Consider the following 23,624-nt stretch of genomic DNA (forward strand, 5'->3'; position numbering starts at 1 on the left):
AATGTACTAACTTACCATCTCTATACCACTCAGCACGAGGTCGCAGTCTTTTCAGGTCTGGGGTGATCAACATAGAACACTTTAGGGTCAGTGTTTCACCTTCAGTTGCAAAGGTGACTCCAAACTTCTCCAGAAACTGGACATCAATATGGGTGAAGCAAACGTCATACGACAGGGGCACTATGCATGAGAAAATGAAAACATTCTTGAGTACAAGTAAATTGTACGTGCCACAGTCAGATTACTGTCTGATCTGAACAGAAGATGGAGCTCTCTGTTATACTGTATGCTGATCTAGAAATGCAACTGGGAAAGCAAAAACATCTGGACTACTCCTATTGTAACTGAATGCTTAGAAGGCAAAGCCAGTAGAAGCAAGTTGTATCCAATTTTCTCATCTGTAAAACATTACTCTAATAGGAGTACTTAAAATATTTAAGGAAAAAGAAAGAAATGCTTACAGTGGAAGGGCATTATCCCAGCTGGGTGAGGCTCTTCATCCTCTCTGAACCCTATAAATAAACATACAATAAACATTCAATGACATGAGTGTGATATTTATTTCTTATTTTAAACATGAAGTAAGACTTACTTCGCACAATCACAGCACAATTAGTTGATGCCTGTCCATGGACATTTGTTGCAACTGCTGAATAGGTAGCAGAATCATCAAAATCAGCTCTGAAAAGGGGAAGGAGGAAAAAAGATGATTCTACACAAATACAAACATTCTTAATGATTGATATTACAAACCAAGCTACATCAACCCCAAGAAAAATGTATAAAGCTCTTTGCTGGTGTCACACAATGCAAAACGCTAATGAAAGACAATCAGGAAGCTGGTACTGTTTTTTACTGCAGTTTTATCACAGCTTATTGTGCAGGCTGCATTAACTTGAGCAAACTGGAAATGACCTTTAGAGAATGATCAAAAGGAGATAGCTGGAGGATGCCAGTCTGGCTATTCCCTTCCAGCATGTAACCTTCTTCCTTAATCCATCTTGCCCTTCTGCCACATATTTTAAGAAAGAGACGTGGAAGAAAAGTACATGTGATGCTTGCAGAAATTCCTCCTTCTATGGTTATTCCCAGCAAGCAGATACTGGCATTTTTTTGCCTCTCTCATATCTCTTAGGCAGTCCAGGGGAAATGATACAAAACCAGGGAAACTGTCCGAAATTGTTTATGCGCATAAATGTTTCAACTTGATATATTTTCAGATAGAAAAGGTATTTATTATGCAAGGACAATCTAATGAAAAATGAGGCAAGAAATAGTTACTTCATGTAGTTACTACATACTCCCTTGAAGAAAAAGCTACATTAGCAGATACAATGACAAGATGTTAAGATATAGGTACACGCTTTGATGTCCCAGTTGTTTTCTTATTTAAAATGGGGTCAGTCGGGAGAAGAACTATTGACATAAAATTGAAGTAAAGGGAAGGAAACTAAACTATGTGCAAATATGTATTTTTGGTGCAATTATTCAAATTTACAGTTTAAATAAGTTTATTTGTTATGTTTCATATAAATATAAATATAAATATAAATATAAATATAAATATAAATATAAATATAAATATAAATATAAATATGTGACTACTGACTAGAAAAGGTTTAAAATATTTTGGACTAGGTTTTGGTAAAACGAAGATTTGGGTAGAGCTAGATTTCCTCAATTTTGCTGAAAGAACTTAGTCTGGATGAAGAAACAATTTTGAAAAATGTAGAATATTTAATTTTTAAATTTTTTAATTAACATTTTAATTGGAAAAAAATTGGGATTTGCTTCTGCTTTGTTTTCAGAAACATACTAAATACTCTAATATGAAATAAAATTTTTGAATGAAAAAAACCTTTTTGTTTGGTCCAATTCAATATTTTTTCTTGAACTTTTCATTAGTCAAGTATTCTATAATACGTCTGTCAAACAAAATTGTTGATTCTTTTTATTTCTTGGAATTTCATAGAATCATAGAACCCTCTATGTTGCAAGGACCTTTAAGATCATTGCGTCCAACCATTTCTATTAGGTTAAGCCATCAGCTAATTGGAGCACTGTCTGAAACACACACAATTAAATCCTGCTTCTGTGTAGTTCATTTAGTAATGCATTTAATGGAGGCCACTCTGAAATTTTCAGTTATAAGATACAACGTTCTGCATACATGCACTTAGTTTCCTCTCAGAAAAACAAATTTGTATCTTCTTGGCAACTGCCAGATGAAAGGGATGAAATTCTGGTTGCACTTGTCTTCTAAGAGGTCATATATCCCAGGTGTGAGAGAAGAAAGAATATGTAAAAGTGTTTGATGTAAATTGTATAAGAGGATGCCAATTTGGGTGTATGTAGCACCTGTGACAGGCACATCAGACACCTATTTTTCAGCTCTTGCATATAATCTGGACAGTGTCAAATCACGAAAATGATACTATCATCTGCACTGTGATGTCTAAAACACAACTTGATGAAAGCTCTATTAAATTGAGATTTATTTCTCTAAACATACAGGACTAACAGCTCCTCCTGGAGGATAATCTTCAGCCACACATTTCACAAAACAAAGAGGTAAAATACAAAGTTTTTCATACAATTACTTATCAAAGCCAGAGGGGTAAATCCTAAGATTAGGCCTCTTAAGAAGCCCTTGAGCACCCTACTACAGTCTGGACAGGAAAAGTAAGTCTGAAAAACAATCTAAAAGAATTGAAATACAAGGCTGAATATTATTCAATTTGTTTTGTTTTGTTTTGTTTTGTTTTCAGGAAGGATTTAAAAAAACACCAATACCTGTTCACAGATCTATATAAAGCTTAACTGATATCGGACCTGCCTGAAAGCTGTCAGACTTGGTGACAGTTCTTTGCACCAACTTCTTAAAAACAAGAAGGATTTTTTTACTGTCCCAGTTCTACACTATTCAACATTTTGGTGATAAAATGCCAAAAGCAAGGCAAAACTGCAGTAAAACTGCAGATGTCTTTCCTAAGTCATCTTATAATATCTCTATACTGAAATGCACATAATTCAGACATTTCTCACAGCCCACTATAGTGTCTTGCAATAATGAAACAAGCTAAGATCAAATGAGGCACCTCAAAAATTTCTTACAAGAAGCAGCATTGAAGAACTGACTGTGCTGGAACCGTAAGGTGTTCCTGTCACTCTGCACTACATCTCTACTTTAAGGAGGTATATAGAGTATACAGGAAACAGAACATAGTGCATATTATATTTAATAACATATATTAAGTATTAATAAATTAAACAGTGTTAGGTAACGTCCCCAGAAACTGGATCTTGATCACCCTAGTGCTGATGTGTTAGAGCAGCCCTTGGCATGCTTTGGTGTGTGCCAGCTTGCCAAAAGGATTCCCAGACACAGGTCAGGAGATAGCAAGGGTCCATTCCCAGAAAACAGTCTGGGCATAGCTGCCCTGTCCTGAAGGACAAGACCATTAGCCCATCCCATGCCAGGAGGCCACTGTGGCAGCAGATGTGTTTCATTTACTATGGCAAGCAGATTTCAGAAATGCAATTCCTAGCCACTAGTGGCAGGTATATTCCAGACCCTCCAGGAGGATGGTGCACACTTACATCTGACAGGGCACATGCTGAGGGAGACATGCTGCAATTGCTGATGAGGTGCTGATCCATCCCTGGGCTGGACATGATTTAGGCAGCTTACAGCACCCATATCATAACTGAGCAATGAAGCCTACCTCACCATTGATGTGTTAGGCAGCTCCCTCACATAAGCAAAGAATTACTTCCGGATGCTTTGCTTCTGTCAAATCCAACTTAACTGCTCTTTAACATTTTGTTGTTGTTACAGAGCATTGACAAGGATTAAATAACAGTATAACTTAACTGAGGTTAACTCTGATTAACTATCACTTTAAAATAGTCACCATCTGCTATCAGTGTTGGCTTCATTTTCCATCAAAACAACAGATAAAACAGTCAAAAGGAATTCATTTCTGTAAGAATTACACAGGATTCAGGATCTAAAGAGTGATTTAGCATTAACCACAAGGTGGTGAAAAATAATCTAGACATTATAGAAGCGTGTATTCTGAACACAAGGGAGGCTCCAGTCTGTGCTTGACTAGTCAAAGCATCAGAAATTTAGGGGTGTAAGGACTGCAAAGTCATCTCCCTAAAATGAAGAAGCAGAATGGCAGACACCCGATTAACCTTCCAAATGGATCTGTATCTGCACTCATCTCATACCTATAGCCTTGCTCTCTCATAAACAGCAAAATACATCTCTTGACGAGATTTTCCTCTTTGTGAGGGTCTCCAACGTAGACAAAACAGACTACAATCCTAAAAGTCTCTAGAACAGACAGGAAATTCACAAACAGGTTGTTTCTTTAGCCTAAAAAGTTCAATGTCTGAAAGCAACTATTTGACAGAAGCTAGTGATGGAGTAAGAATTAATTTTTCTCAAGAAGAGCAAAAGAAACAAGTTACCGACGAAATGACTGACCACACTCTTACATCATTCTTTGGTTTTAAGAAGAGAAACAAGTTACTTACAGTTATTATGAACATACAGGTAATACTTCCCCAGTCCAGGCACTTTCAGCTATTTAAGAGGCCCTAACAACTCTACCCATTTTCTGGAAGTCACTGTTTTGAAAGCATTTTACAATTCTGTGCTACGATCTCTAACCTGACCCTCCAGGACATAAATCAAACCACCTTAGGTAGCAGTGGACTGCCTTCAAATCTGGTATTGGAAGTGTACAGGGTTAGAGGGTAAGAGCTACAGAGCACGTTTGTTTAATACCCACTTTGAAGAAAGCTGGGCAGGATGGGAAGTTACATAAGGTCCTGAGTCTCCTTTTGTACCAGGTAATACTCAGACTGAGGATTATCTTGGAAACTACCTACTTCCCTGTATGCTAAAAAGCCTTGATTTCCTAAATTGCCCTTTAAAGTGCATTGAGTCAAGACCAGTTAGAAACGCTATTTGAAGTATCCAGGAGGCAAGGTGTGGTCTCTCCAATAGTTATTCTTGCATCATGATGGAGAGCGTGTTTTCCAACCTTTACAAAGGTCAGATAAAATATGCATAGAGTACATTTAGATAGCATGAAGTGTGAGTGCAGAGCTGTATCTGTCCCAAGGTACTAATACTTCTTGTGAAAATTAAATTGCCCTGAATCCACATGAGGTTCTGAAGTGCTAATGTTTGTGCAGGGAATATTCCCCAGGCAGATACATCTGTTTAAAATGCATATATTCATCCATCTGCCTAGTGTAGATTTAAACACAGGAGTTAAGAGTGAAATAACATTTTTGCCTGAATTGGAACACAATTCAGTGCATGTCAAGAACAGGAAGCAGAACGTAGTAAATTACACGAGTTAAAATTGCCTCTTTTGAATTCAAATGACAGAATTTTCAGTGTTACGGCTATATGACATGAAAATGTGGAAATACTCTCCAGGATTACCATCTCATGTGATGATTCTCCAGTCAGACTGAATCTGACTGATCCTTTTTGTTTGGTTGAGGTTTGTTTTCAGTGAAAAGGGGACCTCTGTCACGCGGCGGCCACTTCCTCAGGCTCCCAACGACTGCAGTGTACAGGGGGCAGAAGCTGACAGGCCTGAAGATCACAGACCATTTCCTTTGGGGGGCTGCTGTTTGCATTTCAACAAGGAAAGAAGAGCAGAAGTACACCATACGTGCTGCCTAAGCGCTGGCTGGTACCTACGAAATGCCAGGAGCTGCAGTTTTTCACCCCATCAACCCTCTACAGCTCCAAGGCTCTGCCAGAGGACTGCCTGTGCCGCAGTGCCTCTGCTCTGCCCGGCTTCCACCTGCAGCGGCAGAAAGGGCAGGCCGTGCTCTCCCTCTCTCCCGATTAAATCACCTCTTGTGCCTAATCAAACTAAAATAGCACTGTACTGGCTGCACAGTGTCATTTGTTAAATGAGAATAGTGAGAAGAGAAGGTTCGTTGAATTTTTTAAGCTTTATTTTTTTTTCCCCGAGCAACGGCGGTGGTGCTGAGGAGGCCGTTGAGGGGGCCATCCCTGCCGCCCGGCAGCAGGGCACACACTGCACTCTGCTGGATCTGCCACACATTTTTGCTGATGCGACCACAAACCTTTTCTGCCGCGATTACAAACGCCTCTTAAGCGTTGACTTAATGAAACAGGAGAGGGCCCAAATAATAAAAGACAAAATACTGACAGACTTTGAGCCTTGCAGCCCCATCTCACTGACAGAGCTCTGGAAACATCAAACGTTCTTCCCTGCTCCTTCCATCATCCAGCCCCCATCATGTCCCCTGCCCGAGTAGGGGTCTGGAGCATCCTCTGTCACCAGAATACTGCTGACCCCTCCATGCCCCAGCCAACATACCAGGAAATGTAATACAGCCATTTGCAGTTGCGTAAAGCTAAGGGATTCTTTTAAGGAGGCATCACAATAAACAAACAAAACAAAACAAAACAAAAACCAAACTTATTGTTAAACAAGTAGCAGCAACTAAGAAATTCAAAATATTATGATTTTTAATTACTAAGATACACACTAAGGCAGAAAATATTTTGCAGCTAGGCTATAAAGCAACGAGGCACCCTCATCTTGACTATCTCTGATGTAGGAATCTTTTCTTGTATTATGAGACTATCCATAGTTAAATTAGGTGGGATAAAGAAATACATTTTAAACAAACCCTCACATTCTCAGACATGTATCAATCACTTCAGCTACTGGTAGCTTTCCCTCAGAGGATTCCTCACAGTCTCCTCTGAATCACCTATCAGAAGTGAGATGAAAGACGAGATGAGATGAACCACTACCCCAGCACAGGCTGGCAATGTCTCTTCTCCTATAATTATGAGATGTGCAAAAAACGTAATGAAATTCCAAACCCCTTTTCTTTACAGCTCAAGGGAGACCTTGAGCTCAAGCTCCCAACTGAAGAAGCCTAAAGGGAGCAAGAAAGCGGCACTATACGATAATGATAGCACTGAATGCATGCAGAAAATGTGGTAAATTGAACACAGAGCATCATAAAAATCTGAGACAGAGAAACGAAAATGATCTGGTTACTGTATAGTCTTATGGGCCCTGGAAGACAGCAAACAGCGGGGGATTAAATTGTGTCCAGTTACTACTTTAAGATGACAAGGTGACGTTCTGGTTTTGGTGCCTCAAGAATTTTTCCACTGGGATCAAGGAATACTCATAGGAATAAATATCACACTTGCATTAGAAGGAAAAGTTCACTCCCCAAGCTTCACTGAAGTGCTAGAAAGGTAGCCAAGAAATTCCGAGGCCGTTCTGAGTGGCTGTGGATCAGATGACATGCAGCTCAGCAGTTTGGTATGAACAGCTGAGAAGAGTACAGAAGTGGATAGGTAGAAAATCCCAACGGTTCTGCTTCCCAGAAAAAAAATAATACTCCAAATATATGTGCACAAAGATATGTATGGAAGATCCAGAGTTAATTGATACATGTTTGTACAAAAACATTAATAATATGTGTATTTTAACCATCACCTATACGTCCTTTGTTTTCAATACAAGAAACACCTAATAGTAGTAATGCACTGTCAAAATATTATTGCATTTCCTGCATGGTGATTTTCTGTCTTTTGGGACAGAAAATATGGCTGATGGTCAAGTTTTGAAATAAAATAGATCAGTAATAAAAAATAAATTTAAGGTTATAAATTTTAATCTAATAAACCATATAAATCTGTGGTAAATAAATCATAACTCTGGGTCTACAATCCCCCAATATTCTTTTAAGTGGAGAAGGAAAATATGTGGGAGAACAGCAAGGCATCTTTAGGTGGCAAAAAAACCACAGTGCCAGATAGAATGAAAAAGAAACGGAGCAACTCTGAAAATGGCAGCTTGGCTGGACATGAGGGAGTCTGCCAGAACACATACAGGTCTGGGACTAGTAAACAGTGGTGGATGACGGGTGGGTGTGGGAACCTGAGTGGGTGCCAATAAATGATTCTGTGGTATGTCTGAATAAATACGTCTGGGTCTGAACACTCCCAAACCCAATTGTGGATGGTGTCTACATGACTGATAAGCAGCACACAAAAGAGAAAAAAAGCTCCAAGGGGATGTAAGCCATTAGTACCTTTCAGCCTGATGGTTACAAATGCTTAGAAAGCAGCATCAACACTGATTCTCATTTCTTCAAAAAGCCATTTAATCCCAAAATGTCGCAAAAGGAAACTAACTATATACTGCATATCCAGCATCATGACTCACCAAGCAGCTGCTCATGGACACTAACCAAGGGAAATAAACACAGTCACAGTCATTCACCAGCAGGAAGTCACCAAAGGTTCATCTCCTGACTGTCACTCACACATATCCAAAGGAGAGCATTTTCCATTTTCCCTGCTGCAAGGGAGAGGATTGCAAGAGAACAACCTGTTTTTATCTTTTAACTTCCTGCTTTTATCTCCAAAAGTAATGCTGGTGGGAAGAAACGCCTGTGTTGAGGCATCTCATAGATACAGACAGCAGTCAGCAAATTATACATATGCCCAGGGGTAGAAGACTATGAGTATCTTAGAAGTACTCATAAGTACTGCCACTCCTTGAGAAGCATCCCTTAAGAAGCAACGACATAATGATTTTTGCTGCCAGCTTCTGTACAGGGATATGTTTCTCCCACCCTGAGCTATGAAAAGCTGGACAGTTGTTCTGGACTTTGCTGCAGGATGACAAAAGCAAGTAGTCCTTCCCAAAAGCAGAAGAATGATGTACTTATTTTCTGTACTAATGCCATAAAGCTGTACTCAGAGCTGCTTCCATTGCTGACAGATGGACACAGGGTAATAGATGAAACTTTTGGCTAGCGAAGTGTTAGCCACAAATATTACAGCTGTTTCAGCACAGATGATGCTCATGTTCTGCAGATATTAAAAGGCAGGTTTTGTCTCTCTGTTCTAGATATTAGTTTTCTTTTTAAAGGCCACAGTCATGTCCTCATTTTTCTTTGGGCTTTTATATTTTTTTAAAAAAGCTCATACCAGGTCACATGTAACATGCAATATTTCAATTGTTTAGGACAGTATGGGATTAGTTTGGGGAAGCTGTTCTACCCAGGCATTTTCTATACCACCAAGGTTAACATAATTTTGAAAAAAAAAAAAAAAATTAATTACATCAGAATCTTTTTTAAAAAAAAAATACAATTCCTTACTTTTTGGAACACAAAAAAAATGAGATCAAAAAGTAAACAGAACCTAACGTATAATAAAATGAATACTGGCAATTGGGTATCCGTGCCCTGATCAGCTAAATCTTGCTTTACTTTAAAGAGCTTCATCATAACAAGAACATAACATACACAGACAATTTTCCACTTTGAATGTTGAGAAGATATAATTCTAATAAAAAAGGAACCACCATTCTTTCAGCTACTTACCTCTTCTTTTCTATCTTCTTGGAGATTGCTGGAGTTAGATAATAGAAATATCTAATTTTTCATTTCATTTTAAAAATCTAGTATTCAGCCACTTAGTGAACTTTCTCTAGCCTAAATGTGACTACCAACAAAGAAATGTGCTGAATTTAACAACTCTCTTGCAGCCTTTGTGTGAATTTTTAATTGTATTTGATATAAAATACTTTCTGTAGAGTATAAAAAACTGTTGTATTCTCCAGAACAATCTACCTGTTTATGTGCAACACATGCACTCCATATTTGCTTTCAATTCTGTACTTTGTTGGATCACTTGCAGGGGTAATCAATTCCTCATTTTTGTACCTGACAAACAAGAAAAAATGAACTCGTTAGTATCTGCTATTCACTGCATTAATGTAGTAGATTTTTACAGCCAGATATCACTTACTATGAACTCAGCTCTCTCTATAAATCTTCTCTACCTGTATAGAGTATTTCTCAGTATGTATGGATAGATATACATTGGGCCATGAACGCAAAGGAGGACCATCACGGCAGTAAGAAAGTGAAAAGAGAAAACGAGTACCCAAACCAGAAGAGCAGACGGTGGAGAGAAGATGCTATGTGACTTGCACTTTCTGGACCAGTAGCACTGGCACAATATGGGAAGAAAACTTTGTTTTGGCTCACAATAAAGCACTTCAGCACAAACAAGGGAAGCAGCAACAGCATTATGCCTCAGCTTAGATCCTCACAGTGCAGCCTGGGGCTCTCACATACACAGGACAGCACTTGTCTGAAGACGAGGGCAGCTTCAGGAATGTTACATTCATGTTCACCTCAACAGAGGCTGATACAAAATGAACACGGATACAGCCCATGACAACAATGGTGCTGTGCAAGTTTACCCAGGCTTAGCAAGTAGCCTGCGAGCTCTGTGTATTTTGCCATTTGCTACTTCATCATCAGGGAACTTTATGGCCACAACAACTGGAATGTGCCTTCCACAGTCTGCCTTCTGAAATACTCCAGTTTGCTTCTCACGCTGCACAGGGCCATTCAGCAAGCTGTCCTCCCACTCCGTCCACTGCAGTATCAACTGCTACAATCCAGCACATCTATGAGGATTATAAAGGGGGTTTAACATAGCCATTATGTATGTGACACTTATCAGTTATGCCATAACTTCCAAATGAAAACAGCTTAACAACATTTTTAGAGGGCTAAGAAAGGCCAATCTCTTACCATTGTACAACAGGGGTGGGAAATCCTTGTACAGTGAAGCAAAGGCTCACAGACATCTTTTCCCAGACAGTGTGAGATCTCAGGCGCACTAGAATTTCAGGAGCTCGGCTTATACTTTCCTCAACAGCATGTCTTTCCAGAGCCATATTTTCTTCTACCTGTTAATCACGGGAAAAGAAGCATCTAGCACCAGGCTTAAATGGGGTAGAAGATCTAATCTTAAATCCACAAACATCAAAGATTCTAAATCACTATTGGTATTTGAAACACAGGCCTAAATTTCAGTATATCTTATAATTCTGCTTGGATAGGAACAATGAAGTTCAGTGCTGTACCATCCTTTGTATAGCAAGTCTATCCAGATGTTCTCTAGCACGGTGCCTGGCTGTGTGAATCTCTTTTTCCAAAGCAGACAATTCACTGGCAAACCGGATCCTTTTTTCTTCACTTGCATGAGACTTTTGTTCATGAGTCCTGTAGGACAAGAGAAAATATGAGGTAAGAGTGACTAATATGAGGCTTTAAGATTGTCGCTCATACACATTAGGCAACTGAGGGCTCTGAAACCACATCAGCAAGATGCAAAATCTAGTTTAGGAATTATTCTTAGAGTCTATCTGCCTATCCTAATGAGCATGTGAAATGAATATGAATTTTCCTTCATCTTCTTTCCCCCTGTATATGTGGTGCCATAGCTTCAGGTCTTGAAAGCTGGCATGGTCATGTTGACATGGTACCCCATGGTCTTAGTCCTCCAGTAATCAAGACCAAGAACCTGCCTGGCTTCCCTCTGGCTCCCAGTTTTCCCTCCCATGGACTCAAGAAGGCAGGGGAGTGAAAGCATCTTTGGTGCCTGTTCACACGCTGATAAGAGTTGGACCTTGATTATGGTGTGCCTTCGGCTCTAGCACCTGGGAAGCTCTGCTGTCTCCATGGGCTGTATCAGCTGACCTCACCTGAAAGGTACAGGCCAATGAGTTCACAAGGATTTGATGAACCACTAGCTGCAAAAAAGCTGTGTTTGGAGAGGGATGAGTGGGAAGTATTATAGAAACCACCAGAAAAAGACAACCTTTTAAGAAATTTGTGGGTTGTTCCCTGACAATCTGACTCCATAGATTTTGCAGAATTCCTTAAAAAAAAAAAAAAAGTTCATAAATGTTTTTAGGAGGAGCTAGCTCAAGCTTCTGCATGCATGCTGATTCAGTAAGCAGCCTATACTACTCTTTGCCTTGCCAACAGGACAAAAGAAGGGAGCTGAATATCAGAAATTTCTAACATGGCTGCTGTTATAGAATAAAGCAAGACTCTCAAAGCATAACCCAACATGCCGTGAAACAAATGAGAAGACTTGCATGAAACTCAGTGAACAGTAAATCAAGACATTATTTGTCTGCTATTTTAAAAATATTTATTTGCACCATTTCAACATACTTTAAATACCAGCCTCATTCTGCCATGTATTCTTTATATTGATAAAATTTAAGACCATTTAAAAAAATCCCAGAGTATACAAATGAGGCTGATTTCCCTGCAACACTCTGTTTCTAGGATATATATTTCAAAACAATCAAAGTACCAGAACCATATGGATGTATATGATTTTTGCAACAAATTTTCTGCAAACAAGGAAAAAAACATTCTTGTAATGTAAATTCTCTATGTCTTTGGTACAGTCACTGTAGAGCACGGCAGAGCAGAAACAGTCAAATTCACTAACAGGAATATTGTTGTCAGCATGTTTACTATAGGACTTCCTATCAAGGCTATCACTGAGACATGACAGAAAGCCCTCTTGATATTAAGGAAAGAACTCAAAATGTTTAAATTGATCCAAACCAGAAATTCAGGAGTAGACTTGTTCAAAAACAAGTTTTGGATCCCAGGCAGATTCTAATTTATTTTGGTTTTAAAGCTGTTTTCAAGGGTCAGAGTGGGGATTAGGGGAACAACTCTGGGTTGAAATATGAGATTGAAAGTGACGCCCAGTCATTTAGTATTCCAGCCAAAATAGATTAGTGAAGAACAGTGACAGAGAAGCCTGCAGTCTTGTCAACTTTGAAAAGAGGCCTGGCAAAAGAGTAATAGTAAATGGGACCAGAGCCACTACATAGGTCAGATGGGACCAACAGAGCTTTACCTTTTCCTGGATTCTTGTATTGCTTCATGAGCCAAGGTGCGTGCCCTCCTGGCACAGAGTCTACATGTCGTTTTTCCCAAGCCAGATGATTCATAATAAGCAGCTTGTCTGGAAGCAGCCCTTCAAATATAAGAGACGTTGTTATAACCCAGCAATTCTGTTAAAACATGAACTCACAAAAGTCAAAGAAATTACTTTAAATGAGCTGAATATCATGACGGCACTGTTCAGTAAGGAACCTACTTTGCATTCCTCACTAACTGCACTAGAATGCTGATTCTCACTTGTCTTTCAAGGGCTTAATGCCCATCATCTGTCGTTGGGGATCATTAGGCATTTTACTTCATTCAGTTCTGTTAAATTTGTACTTATCTCAGTCTCCAATCATTCAAGTGCTATGATAGCACTTCAGTGAACCACAAGGTTACCTGCCCGTCCAATACACAAATCACACAGAATCCCTATAACATTATCTTTTTCTAAATATCCCCGCCTTTCTATACTTCTCATAACTTTCTGCACAAACTCCCCTCTTTCATAAGGGAAGCTGGACAAGCTACACAGCTAGCTAGACTAGCTAGGCATCTTAATTACTAAGGAAGAAGGACAGAGATTCTTAAGCAACCAAGACTCAAATCTCCAGGCTTTGACATACAAAGAACATGTATCTTGTGGCTAAAACCCTGAGATTTCACGTAAGAGGAGTTAAAACTTTATTTAATTTTAAAAAGGAAAATTGAATGACAAAAGCTATAATTGGGAATAGCCAACTTCAGGAGAAGGAATATCCTCATGCCATATGGAACTATGGATAAAAAAACTGTTCCTATGATTTACAATAAATTTCATGGCAATTTCTTTTAAGTCAGAATTTCAACTGGAGCCTAAAAGGAAGAATTCCCAACTTGGAGGTAGTAAATAGGACAGATCCTGAGCTAAAAAGTCTGCGTAGGTGAGTCGTAACTTAGCTAGAAAGTGTAGCTATGCTGGTGGGAGACTACAGACAAGGATCATCCCAATGGAAGGAAGTGGAAAACTACCATTCTGAATCAACCCCAATTTTAGAGGGCGGAGTGGGAAGCTAAATATCTTGATTCTAAGACCTGATTACCCAAAATAGAAACCTCTCTATGTTCCATATGCGAAATACATGGCACTTACTTTCTTGCTGCATATTCCTCAAGTACATATCTTGTCTGAATGTTGCGATAGGACTGATCAAAGTGCTTGTGCCTCCTCTGGTAAAATGGCACCGCTACTGATGACATACTTCAGTGTGTTACAATCAATTCCTGCAGAGAGTGAAATCACTTTTCTCCATATATTACAAACACTTAGGTTCAACATTTTTATATACACACACGTGTGTGTACGTGTACAAATGTATAAAATTCCATCAATTTATGACAAATAGAGCCATCAGTGATGTACATGGGCACCTCAGGATGTATTCTATCAGCCATGCAGTGAGCCATAGAATCATAGATGATAGAGCTAGAAGAGAATTTGTTGGATCATTTTCCCCTTCTTTGCAGATGTCATTTAACACCATAGAAATTTCTGGGGATGGAAATTGGACACCTTTGGGGGTATTTTTAGGTGTTTCAGCTCTCCACTCTTCAAACCTTTTACTTTGTCCCTTGTAATTAATACTTACTGTTTCTTGTCCAATTCACCATGACAACAAAAAACAGACCGTGTTCACCCACTTTTGCAGCAGCCTGTGAAGATTTTGTTCGCAAAAAAAAAAGTTTTTTGTTTCATCTCTCTTGTTTGAACTAAAAAAATCTGGTTCATCCAATCTTTTCTCATGGGTTGTTTTTTCGAAACCTCCAATCATTCTGGTTGCCCTCCTGTGAACTTTCTGCGAAGCATAGCATAGTCTGATTAGTATTTAGATAGGAAGTTCTCAGGAATGTTCAAGGAGCTTCCAGAAGTGTGGGTTGGAAGAGCATGTTTACCGCTGACTTGGAGTTGAGCAAATTCCCAAGCATGGCAATAAAAAAACCCAGAGGTGCCCGCATCCCTTTAGGTTCATTATAAATATGATGACAACTTCTTGCAGAAGTGGGGAATGTTACCAGCTGTGTCCTGAGTAGGTGCCAGCTTGTGTAACTACAGTCTGCTGAATACGTCCCATTTGCAGTCTCAGCTGGATGTGGGGCTTTTTACTCCTGGGCCACTTGGCCTAAATGGTGATGAGGGATTCCAGGGGGCAACTGAACAGCCAACATGATCCCCAAGAGATGGCTGCACTTCAGTGACAAAGGAAGCTATATCCCAATACAAAGTCTATAAAGCAGTTTGGGCTAAATCCTGAAGTTTTTAGTCAGGCAAAATCCTCAAACATCTAATTTCCTCCTGAAAGGTAAGGGGGACGCTCCCGTTGTTGTACTCCCATGCAGGGTGCAGCCTATCAGCTGCACTCCAGGAGCTGGGGCACAGGCAGAGCCATGGCCTGGAACCCACCTCAGGGCTACCCGTGGGAGGTGAAGCTCATCCAGGGGCCATGTTAAGAGGGTGTCAGGGTCCTCAGGGCAGCAATGGATCTGACTGGCCCTGCCCAGCCTCCTCCAGGTCTCCCCCCACCCTGCCCATGGCCCAGGACCCCATGTCAGCCCCTGGGGCCATCAGCCCTGCCCCAGCAACGTTATAGCAGGGCAGGTCTCCAGCTCCCCACAGCCTGGTCCTGCCCAGCCATGGGTCCCACCAAAAGGAACCTGCCCATGATGGAAATCCTCAGACCCACACCAAACGTCTGCATTTGTCACAAGAAGTCCCATAAGTAAGCAGCCTCATGACGCATATAAAATGAAAGCTCAAAGGGATTTGAATAAAAATCTTGTAAACCCATTTAGTTACAACGTGAGCTCCTCTTCTTTAATTTCAAAGGCACTGGTACTGGCCAGTTTTAGGCCATGTTCTCTTTCCTATCAAATACATGGAGATATGTGCTTTAGGGACAAAAATGAACAATACTCACATTAAAATTCAATTAATAACTGTTTCAGGAAAAAAAGTGGTTTCTGGTAAAATGAGGTCTAGTTCAAAATTGAAGAAATTCAGTCACTACTTCATTGTCAACTTTCAAATTCCATGTAATTTTTTTTGTTTCATTAATCTTTTTACTCTGTGAAAAATACATGCAACCAGTGTAGTTTAATAAAGTATTTCTGAAAATAGGCTTTTAAATGTTTATTACTTATTTTGAAAGCAATTATGTTTTCTGTCACATAATGGAATTTTTATTAGTATGTCATGTTTTGAAAAAACGTTTTGCGAAATCCCCATTTGAGAATGGAAAGCAATGGTAAAATTGTTGAAAAATTACAGATATTATCAAGAATTTTGCATGAATTTTTAATGTGTGACTTGTTAACTTTTTTGTAATTGTGCTACTACCTAGATTGTATATGCAGTAGATATAATTTTCTACATTTCATTAAGCAATTTATTCTTGAAAAATGAGAGCTAGATTTCTTATACATCACGTCATATTTTTAGAAAGAAGGATGTAAGATGATTCAATGAAACACTGTAATTCTTAGTTTAGCAAGTCACTTCATCTTCTGTGTTTGTTTGGCAACTTTGCCTGAACTGTATAAAAATAAACCCAAACTAATTAAAAAAAAAAAAACACACATGTTTTATAGGCTAAGAAATTGAACATTTAAACATGGTAAAATACCTATAAATACCATATTTCCAGCATATAGTATTTACCAACAAATGGAAATGCTAATTATTGATTAAGTAGTGTAATAAATTCAAGCTGTGTCTGATTGTTGGTTTCAGGTATTCAAAAGCTGATTCAGATGCCCCCAAGTCATGATATTCTCACATCAGCTACTTTTAGTTTTCCAAGAAAAAGATCTCTGCAGGAGAAGATAGTAGATATATTTAATAGCAAATACATCTTATTTAAAAATTTGTGAGACCTAAGATGATGAGTTTTTACAATTTATCACCTGATGGCTGCATCTTCTGCATAACCTATAGTTACCTTTTCAATCCTTTTTCAAGAGATATGAGAATGACAAGTCACACGTTCAGGAATGAAAACTTTATGCAAAATACCAGACACTGCAAGACAAAAATAAAAATGTTTACATTACTATGGGACATTAAAGAAATATATTACCACGTTTCTAGAGAAATAAGAAAGTTAACATGACCCAAGTTAGTACAGACATGCTAGCTTAGTTAGGTGCCCTGATGTAATGCTGAGCTGACATGTACCTATTAACTCATCATAGGACATGTTGTCTGACTTACATGAACACAGTTACGCAGACCCGTGAGCAGCCTTGGCTTCTCCCAGTTTTGTTATCTGTATGTGACATTATGTGATACCTGCAGACATCAAATACTGGTTCTCTTCCTGCTGTCTAACTGTGTGACTATTGTGCATATGACATTTGACTTCCCCCTTAGTTCGTACATTAACTGGACAGTTAATGGTATAATGTTCCCTCTTTTCTATTTTTAATTAGCCCTTTCACTTAAATGAAGGTGCAAAGGGCAAACCCATAGATTAAGCTGACTCAGCTGTTAAGTGCTACTCATGTTTACATGTGGCCCAGTTAAATAATTCTATGAATTTATCAACATGCAATTTATGTGTTGCTATGTATATAACTCCTACTGAGATCTGACGTATAAGGGTTGCAGAGTAATGCCCATGTGTCTGGATGGATCACAGTCTGGGTTATTTTCATTTTTGAGATAGGAGAAAACATCTTTGCCATTTACAGTTCAGCCTTTTCCCCTAAATGTAAAACTTACATTTTAATTACCGTATCTTCTTCTATTAATCAGCGCCCAGGGTTCTCAAAATTTGGGTTCAGTTATTTTTCACACTTATCCAAACACCCTTAGAATAGAAAGAAGCACAGCCATTCACTTCCAGCCTCCACACAAGCAATTAACTGAGCTTGTTAGCAGCCAGACTCATTTTACCTTCTGTTAACACAGAGGGGAGCTGCCTGGCAACAATTCCAAATGTAATAACCATCATCAGTTAATTAGAATGATGCTTGCAGAGTATGTATTTAATACTTAATAGTGCTGCAAAGATGAGTATTTGAAGAGCAAAATCACAGCTCCACTGTAAAACCAGCTTCAGCGGAGTCTGCAGAGCATGTAGGGTATCTTGAGTACATGATAAGAGAAGTTTTTTATTGTCTTTCTAGGAACAATGTGTTGACTGTTTTCCCGGTTTTCCACTGATACACATTTATGTGAGATTTTTGAAATATATACTAATATTTAGTCAACCTACCACCAACAGAGTTAGACAACATGATCTGCAGATGACAGCTTAGCCCCACTGAAGTCATCAATTTAGGTGAACCAAGATTTTATTACTGGCAGAGGATGAAGGGCTAATTATACTGGCATGTCAGGTCATGGAACTGACCCAACAGCAAGATGCCAGCAGTGGTCTGGCAGAGGCATTGGGGAAAATAAACTTTTCCCAATGGAAAATTGAAAAGTCCACAAAAAATGCATAAATAGGCCAAGAGAAAGACAAATTAATTTTCTGGATAATTATAACAAATTAAAAAGCAAATCTTGAGTTTTATTCACCGAGTTCTACTGGTATGTGACTACAAGAGTCACAGAGCACTTGCTGAAACATTTGGCCCATGTGTAAAAAGCAACACAAACTTCATCCATGCAGATCCTATTAACTTCCCTGGATTTCAATAAAAAGACCTAGAGTTACGGGACAAGATGGTCCTAAAACACCTCATCTCTCCTCTGACCTTTACTTCTTTGGTGGAACACAGCACGATTGTACTCCTACTTCAGTAGTAGTAGTAGTAGTAGTAGTAGTAGCAGTAGTATTGATTTCTATGACTGTAAATGCTGGGGACATCAGCAGGACCTAAACAGCACTAGTCTATGTTCTGTATGAACCACTCAGAAGACTATTAAACCCAAACAAATATATTAAGTCATAAAACACAAATGAATTAAACTGTTCAAATCAGCTGACACAAATCTACATTTTCATATGCTTACTAGCCTGCATATAACAATGTATACTTGCTCATGAGTAACAGGCAGGGTTCCCAGGCCAGGACATGCATAGTTTTATGCCATAGTAATACTGATCTGAATAGAAAGCAATAATCTAGGACCATGTGATAAGGGGCCACATTCTTGAGCAGAGAAGCCAAGGGTCTGATATAGGCATTGTTAGTTTGATAAGTGAGTTAATTTAAGATTTAAAGGACAGGCAGTAAATTCTACCATGATCATTCACATAACCTCAGAGAGCAGGCACACAACCAAATAAATTGATGGATGGGATTGACAAATGCCATGGGAAGGAGAACATGGTTGTATTCACCATAGATAGACAACTTGCATTCCTGGACTTGGGAGGTTCCTGTCATGAGCGATGTACTATACAGCATGTACTTTCTCTGCCTGACCTGTCAATGCTATACCATGCAACATGCACTTTCTTTGCTCATCTCTGTCCTTGTCCATCTGCAGAAGTGCCAAAAATGATTTGTGGGCTCTTGGCTGCCCTCGCGTAGCCTATCCTCCTCATTCTGGCTGAAAGATCAGTATGTCCTGTTCCTACATGCATATCCTCATTCTTGATCTTCCTCTGTATCTCATCTGTCTTAAATATCTTTGGCCATTTGTATTGACTTGAGGGTTTGTCCTGTTTTTCCCATGGCGTAGGCATTGTTTCCTCTGCCTGTCTATAGGTCTCCTTGTTGTTCTCCACATTGTTCAAAGTTAAGTGTTTTTAGGAAGCCCTGTTTTGCCAGCTTTTATTTCTGTGATACTTTAAAGTCCATGATATTTAGCTGATAAAATATATTTAATTCCATACCACCTATATACCACAATGAACGATAAAAGGAAAAAAAAAAAAAAAAAAAGAAAAAAAAAACGCCTTCTAGTCATGAGTTGCTTCTAATGACCAGTTTAAAGAATTAGCATATTGCCTCAGAAAACATGTGGTCCTTTCCAGATGGTTATATCAATCTTGTAGAAATTGCAGTAGATAATAATGCAGGAGCATTTTCCCCCAGGTAACTTACTTTGGTGGAAAACTTGTGAAACCAGCATGAACCATTATGCAGCTCATAGACACTGCAGTCTAACCCAGAAAGGGATGTAGAGACTCTGGTAACATCTTCCCCATTTTGGTAATAAACTTTTAAAAAGCTAATATGTCTTTCCAGCCTTTTATCAATGTGTGCATGTGCGTATTTAGATTTTGCACAAAAAATCATGTTCTGTGTATGAAAAAGGATGAACTTGAAAAACCACACAATCTACTGTCATTTTAAGATACTTCTATCTTTCCCATTGAAGAGTTTTTTCCTTCTGCATAATAAGAATTCAGTTTTAACTTTTTTGACAACATAATACAAATGCTTCTGGTATTAAAAAGTATATGGAATTCCCATTTGCTTAGACCACATGGAATTCCAGACATTAATCAACAAGTTTTGAGATTCCTTGTCTTTTCTTTCCTGACGTCTTTAGTTACACCATAGCTGGTCTTACGCTTTATTGTTCATACCTCCTACGTATGGAAATAACATTATCCTAGTTTCACAAATTGGTTTTAAACAGAAATCAATCAGATTCAATCTGGTTCAAATCATCCCCAGAAGTACATGAATTACTCTCCTCATTAAACCTAAAAAGGGAGTTCTCTCATCAATTTCTAGTCATCTGAATGTCCAGCAAAGCAACATTTTCAAGCAGTTGATGATGCTGGCCATAATAGAGGTGTCTATTCTTTATTAATAATTTCGTATGTTGTGAAAGAGTAGACTTCTAACATTTCACCACATTAAATGATTCTGCTTGCAAAGACATACAGGTAGATTAAGCAGTTTAATGCAATCATTTGGCTACAGCACATGTATTATTAGTTAGAATGCACACCTCGACCTTATAATAGTCCCTCAATGGTTTTCTTCACCCTCTAGCCTTAACACTTAGCGAGGAGGCAATTTGGAATATACCATGGGTGGTCAAGGTCATGGTCATAGCCACAAGCCTTGATGGAGTTAAGCACCAGCTATGCTCTCCAGCAAATAGGTATGAGGCAGAGCAATAGGTACCCGTCCCTCAAGTGAGGTCATTGTTGAGAAGGGGGGCACCTGCTCCTGCATTGTTGTGAGTTTAGAAAATGTAATTTTGGCTTTTCTATGACTCTCATGACGGGAGGGAGTCGAAGCCCCCAGTTTGACTTCTCTTGCCATTTCCTTGTTACAAGCTAAACTGTATATAGTCCAGATACAGTACTTCTGTAGACACTTTCTTATGAATTCATGGTCTTACATGACTGGGAATTAAATTAGGCTGAATTTGGACACATTGGCTTGAAACCCTGCCATCCTAACACTCCAAATGCACCAAAAGTCACAACAAGTTCCCATAAAGTTTTAAGATTTCCTTTCACTTGGCAAGCGTACTACATCCCTTCAACTGCATAGCAAGGAACGTGAGACAGTGAGATAGTGAAAGTCAGTCACTTCCTATCATCCCAACCTTCATTATCCTTCATTACGATACTTTCATTGGCTCGCAGGTATTATCAACACACAGAAGTAGTTTCAAGAGCCTGAACATGACTTCCCAAGACTCTATCAGTGGTATTTAGCTGGAATTTTCATGTGGCACAGAACACATCATGTAGCCCAAAGTAATACAAACAGAAACACGTCTTCTGAAGACATGTACTTCAAAGTATGGGAGACAAAAAATAAAAGTAGAATTTTTTTCCCTAGCTACATCCTGTTCTTCAGCATGCCAAATAGTTTTGCCAGCTACTATAGGATTTTATGCTTCATTATTTACACACATACTTCAGAAAAATCATATTTTGTCTCTTTATAGTGTATAAGAACACAAGAAAGTGGCATTGCCAATATATGTGCATTTGGAGAAGCACATATACCAATAGAGCTATGGATTGGTATAATGTAGTTCTTTATATGCAGAAAGAAACAGAGGAAATGCAATACACAATAAAATCAAGCTGACTATGCACAGAATAAAACACTTCTACTTTTTTTTTTTTGTCTTTTCATAAATCAATCTGTGTCCTGCTTATTTTTTGCTTTCCCCGAGGAAGGTAATTTATTTTTTTACATTAAAGCACCCAACACCCTCCCACAATCTCTCCCATTTGTTCTGAACAAGAGAAATTGAGATGAAAAATGGACTTACCAAGGAATATAGAAAAATTGCAAAGCAGAGAGGAAGAACAGCCTTTCCCAGCTTAGTAAACTCTGGCTGAGGAAAATAAAAATAATTCCCCTCTCTAAAGGCTACTGCCCCTTCACTCCCATTTAAGGGCAGATGCAATGCTATATTTAGAACTAACCAAGTGATTATCCCAAAACTGAGGTCAGCCTAATAGGCAATAAGGGTGTGATATAAAGGCAGACAAAAAGCCCTAGCCCATACACAGGTTTATACTGTATTTTAATAAAAGATAGACCTCATTCCTAAATAAAAGCAGTTGTTTATGTTAAAAGTGGGATTTCTTTTCCCAGCAAGACCAAGCACGTGGGAAACAGTTCAATGTCAGAAAACAGCTTAAGCTTTTTATTTAGAAATTATTGAAGTTTTAAAATGATCAGTAACTTAGAAGACCAGTGAGGACACGTAAACTCCAGAATCTTATTAGTAGAGACATGAGATTCCCTTGGTGCCTCAGGCTGTAAAATGAGCCTCCCTGTTGCCTCCTTAAGAGCTCCCTGGATTTGAGAACATGGATGCAGTATGTTAAGACATAGCAACTATATAAAAAGCATATTAACATGGATTTAAAGAAGGCCCAGTTCCCAATTTCTATTTCCAGCTACATAATATCACCAATCAACCTGAGAGAGAATTCTCTGTGTCATAGATAAAGGAGGAGGAATTAATACACACAGAGGAATGCACAGGCAGAGGAAAAACCACTGCCAAAGTACTCGATTCTGTGAGACCCTGATGGTCCCTGATTACTACCAACTACAGTGGAGGTTTGGTGCCTGTTGGGTCCCTAGATTTCTATCCAGAAGCTCCAAGGCACTGTTGTGGTGGCTGACATGTCCAGATGTGATGGGGTAGCAGCACTTGCCCTGCAGAGCTGGTGAGCGTGAGCTCGGTGACTCTGCCCCATTCTGGTGGTGTGCAACCTCGTAGGGATTTGTCCCATGACGTGAGCTTACGTGAGAGGAGGGGAAAGGAAGGGAAGGAAGGGTAGGAACTCTGGCAAGGCTTTGTGACAAGTGTGAAGAAATAATCGCATTCCTCTTATTCTACCTGGAAATAAGAACAACATGTCTGGGAAGACCCGGCTATACAGCAGATCTAAACACCACTCACGACTGGGCCCATAATGACTCAAATATCCAATGAGTCAGCAACATACAGTAAGCAGGGAATTCATTGACGTTTGAAGTATTTGAAAATAACAAGATATATTTTCAATTTACTTATGTAGGAATGGGACCAAGACCAAAGTCACTAAGATCTTCTAGTGCTCGGTATGAGCAACGTTGATATATGAACAATGGTCTTTTAAGTCATGCTTTCTTCTTGTGCATACACGTATGGGAAGCAGAGCAAGACATGGAAAAGCCTTTAACGGATTGATTCTTATCACATTTGCAGGATTCATCCAAGTTTCCTAAATAGTCCTGGTAAGGATCTTCCCCACTTCCTTATTGTCTAGGACTTGCGTTTTCCTGACACAGACTTCTCCCTTCCTCCCATCGATCTTAAATTATAATTCAGTCTGACAGAATTAGATCTACAGAGACAGACACAGGGGAATGAATGCATATGCACT

The 23,624-nt window shown here is 39.0% G+C and overlaps 1 protein-coding gene across 1 annotated transcript in view; it reads right to left on the reverse strand.

Moving 5' to 3' along the window:
• The window catches only part of MYOM2 (myomesin 2), an 80,459-nt gene extending 58,392 nt beyond the window's left edge, over nucleotides 1-22,067 (reverse strand). Inside the window, exons 1-9 of the mRNA XM_009880526.1 lie at nucleotides 22,010-22,067; nucleotides 13,955-14,085; nucleotides 12,794-12,913; nucleotides 10,989-11,127; nucleotides 10,654-10,811; nucleotides 9,679-9,771; nucleotides 593-681; nucleotides 462-512; nucleotides 16-180 (exon numbers count right to left, since the gene is read on the reverse strand). Of these exons, the coding sequence (XP_009878828.1) occupies nucleotides 16-180; nucleotides 462-512; nucleotides 593-681; nucleotides 9,679-9,771; nucleotides 10,654-10,811; nucleotides 10,989-11,127; nucleotides 12,794-12,913; nucleotides 13,955-14,061 (922 nt within the window). The 5' untranslated portion in view covers nucleotides 14,062-14,085; nucleotides 22,010-22,067. The remainder of the gene's footprint in view (nucleotides 1-15; nucleotides 181-461; nucleotides 513-592; nucleotides 682-9,678; nucleotides 9,772-10,653; nucleotides 10,812-10,988; nucleotides 11,128-12,793; nucleotides 12,914-13,954; nucleotides 14,086-22,009) is intronic.
• Between the last annotated feature and the right edge of the window lie 1,557 nt (nucleotides 22,068-23,624).

This window comes from Charadrius vociferus, unplaced genomic scaffold (assembly GCF_000708025.1).
Source record: "Charadrius vociferus isolate BGI_N301 unplaced genomic scaffold, ASM70802v2 scaffold123, whole genome shotgun sequence".
In the NCBI taxonomy this organism is placed as follows: domain Eukaryota; kingdom Metazoa; phylum Chordata; class Aves; order Charadriiformes; family Charadriidae; genus Charadrius; species Charadrius vociferus.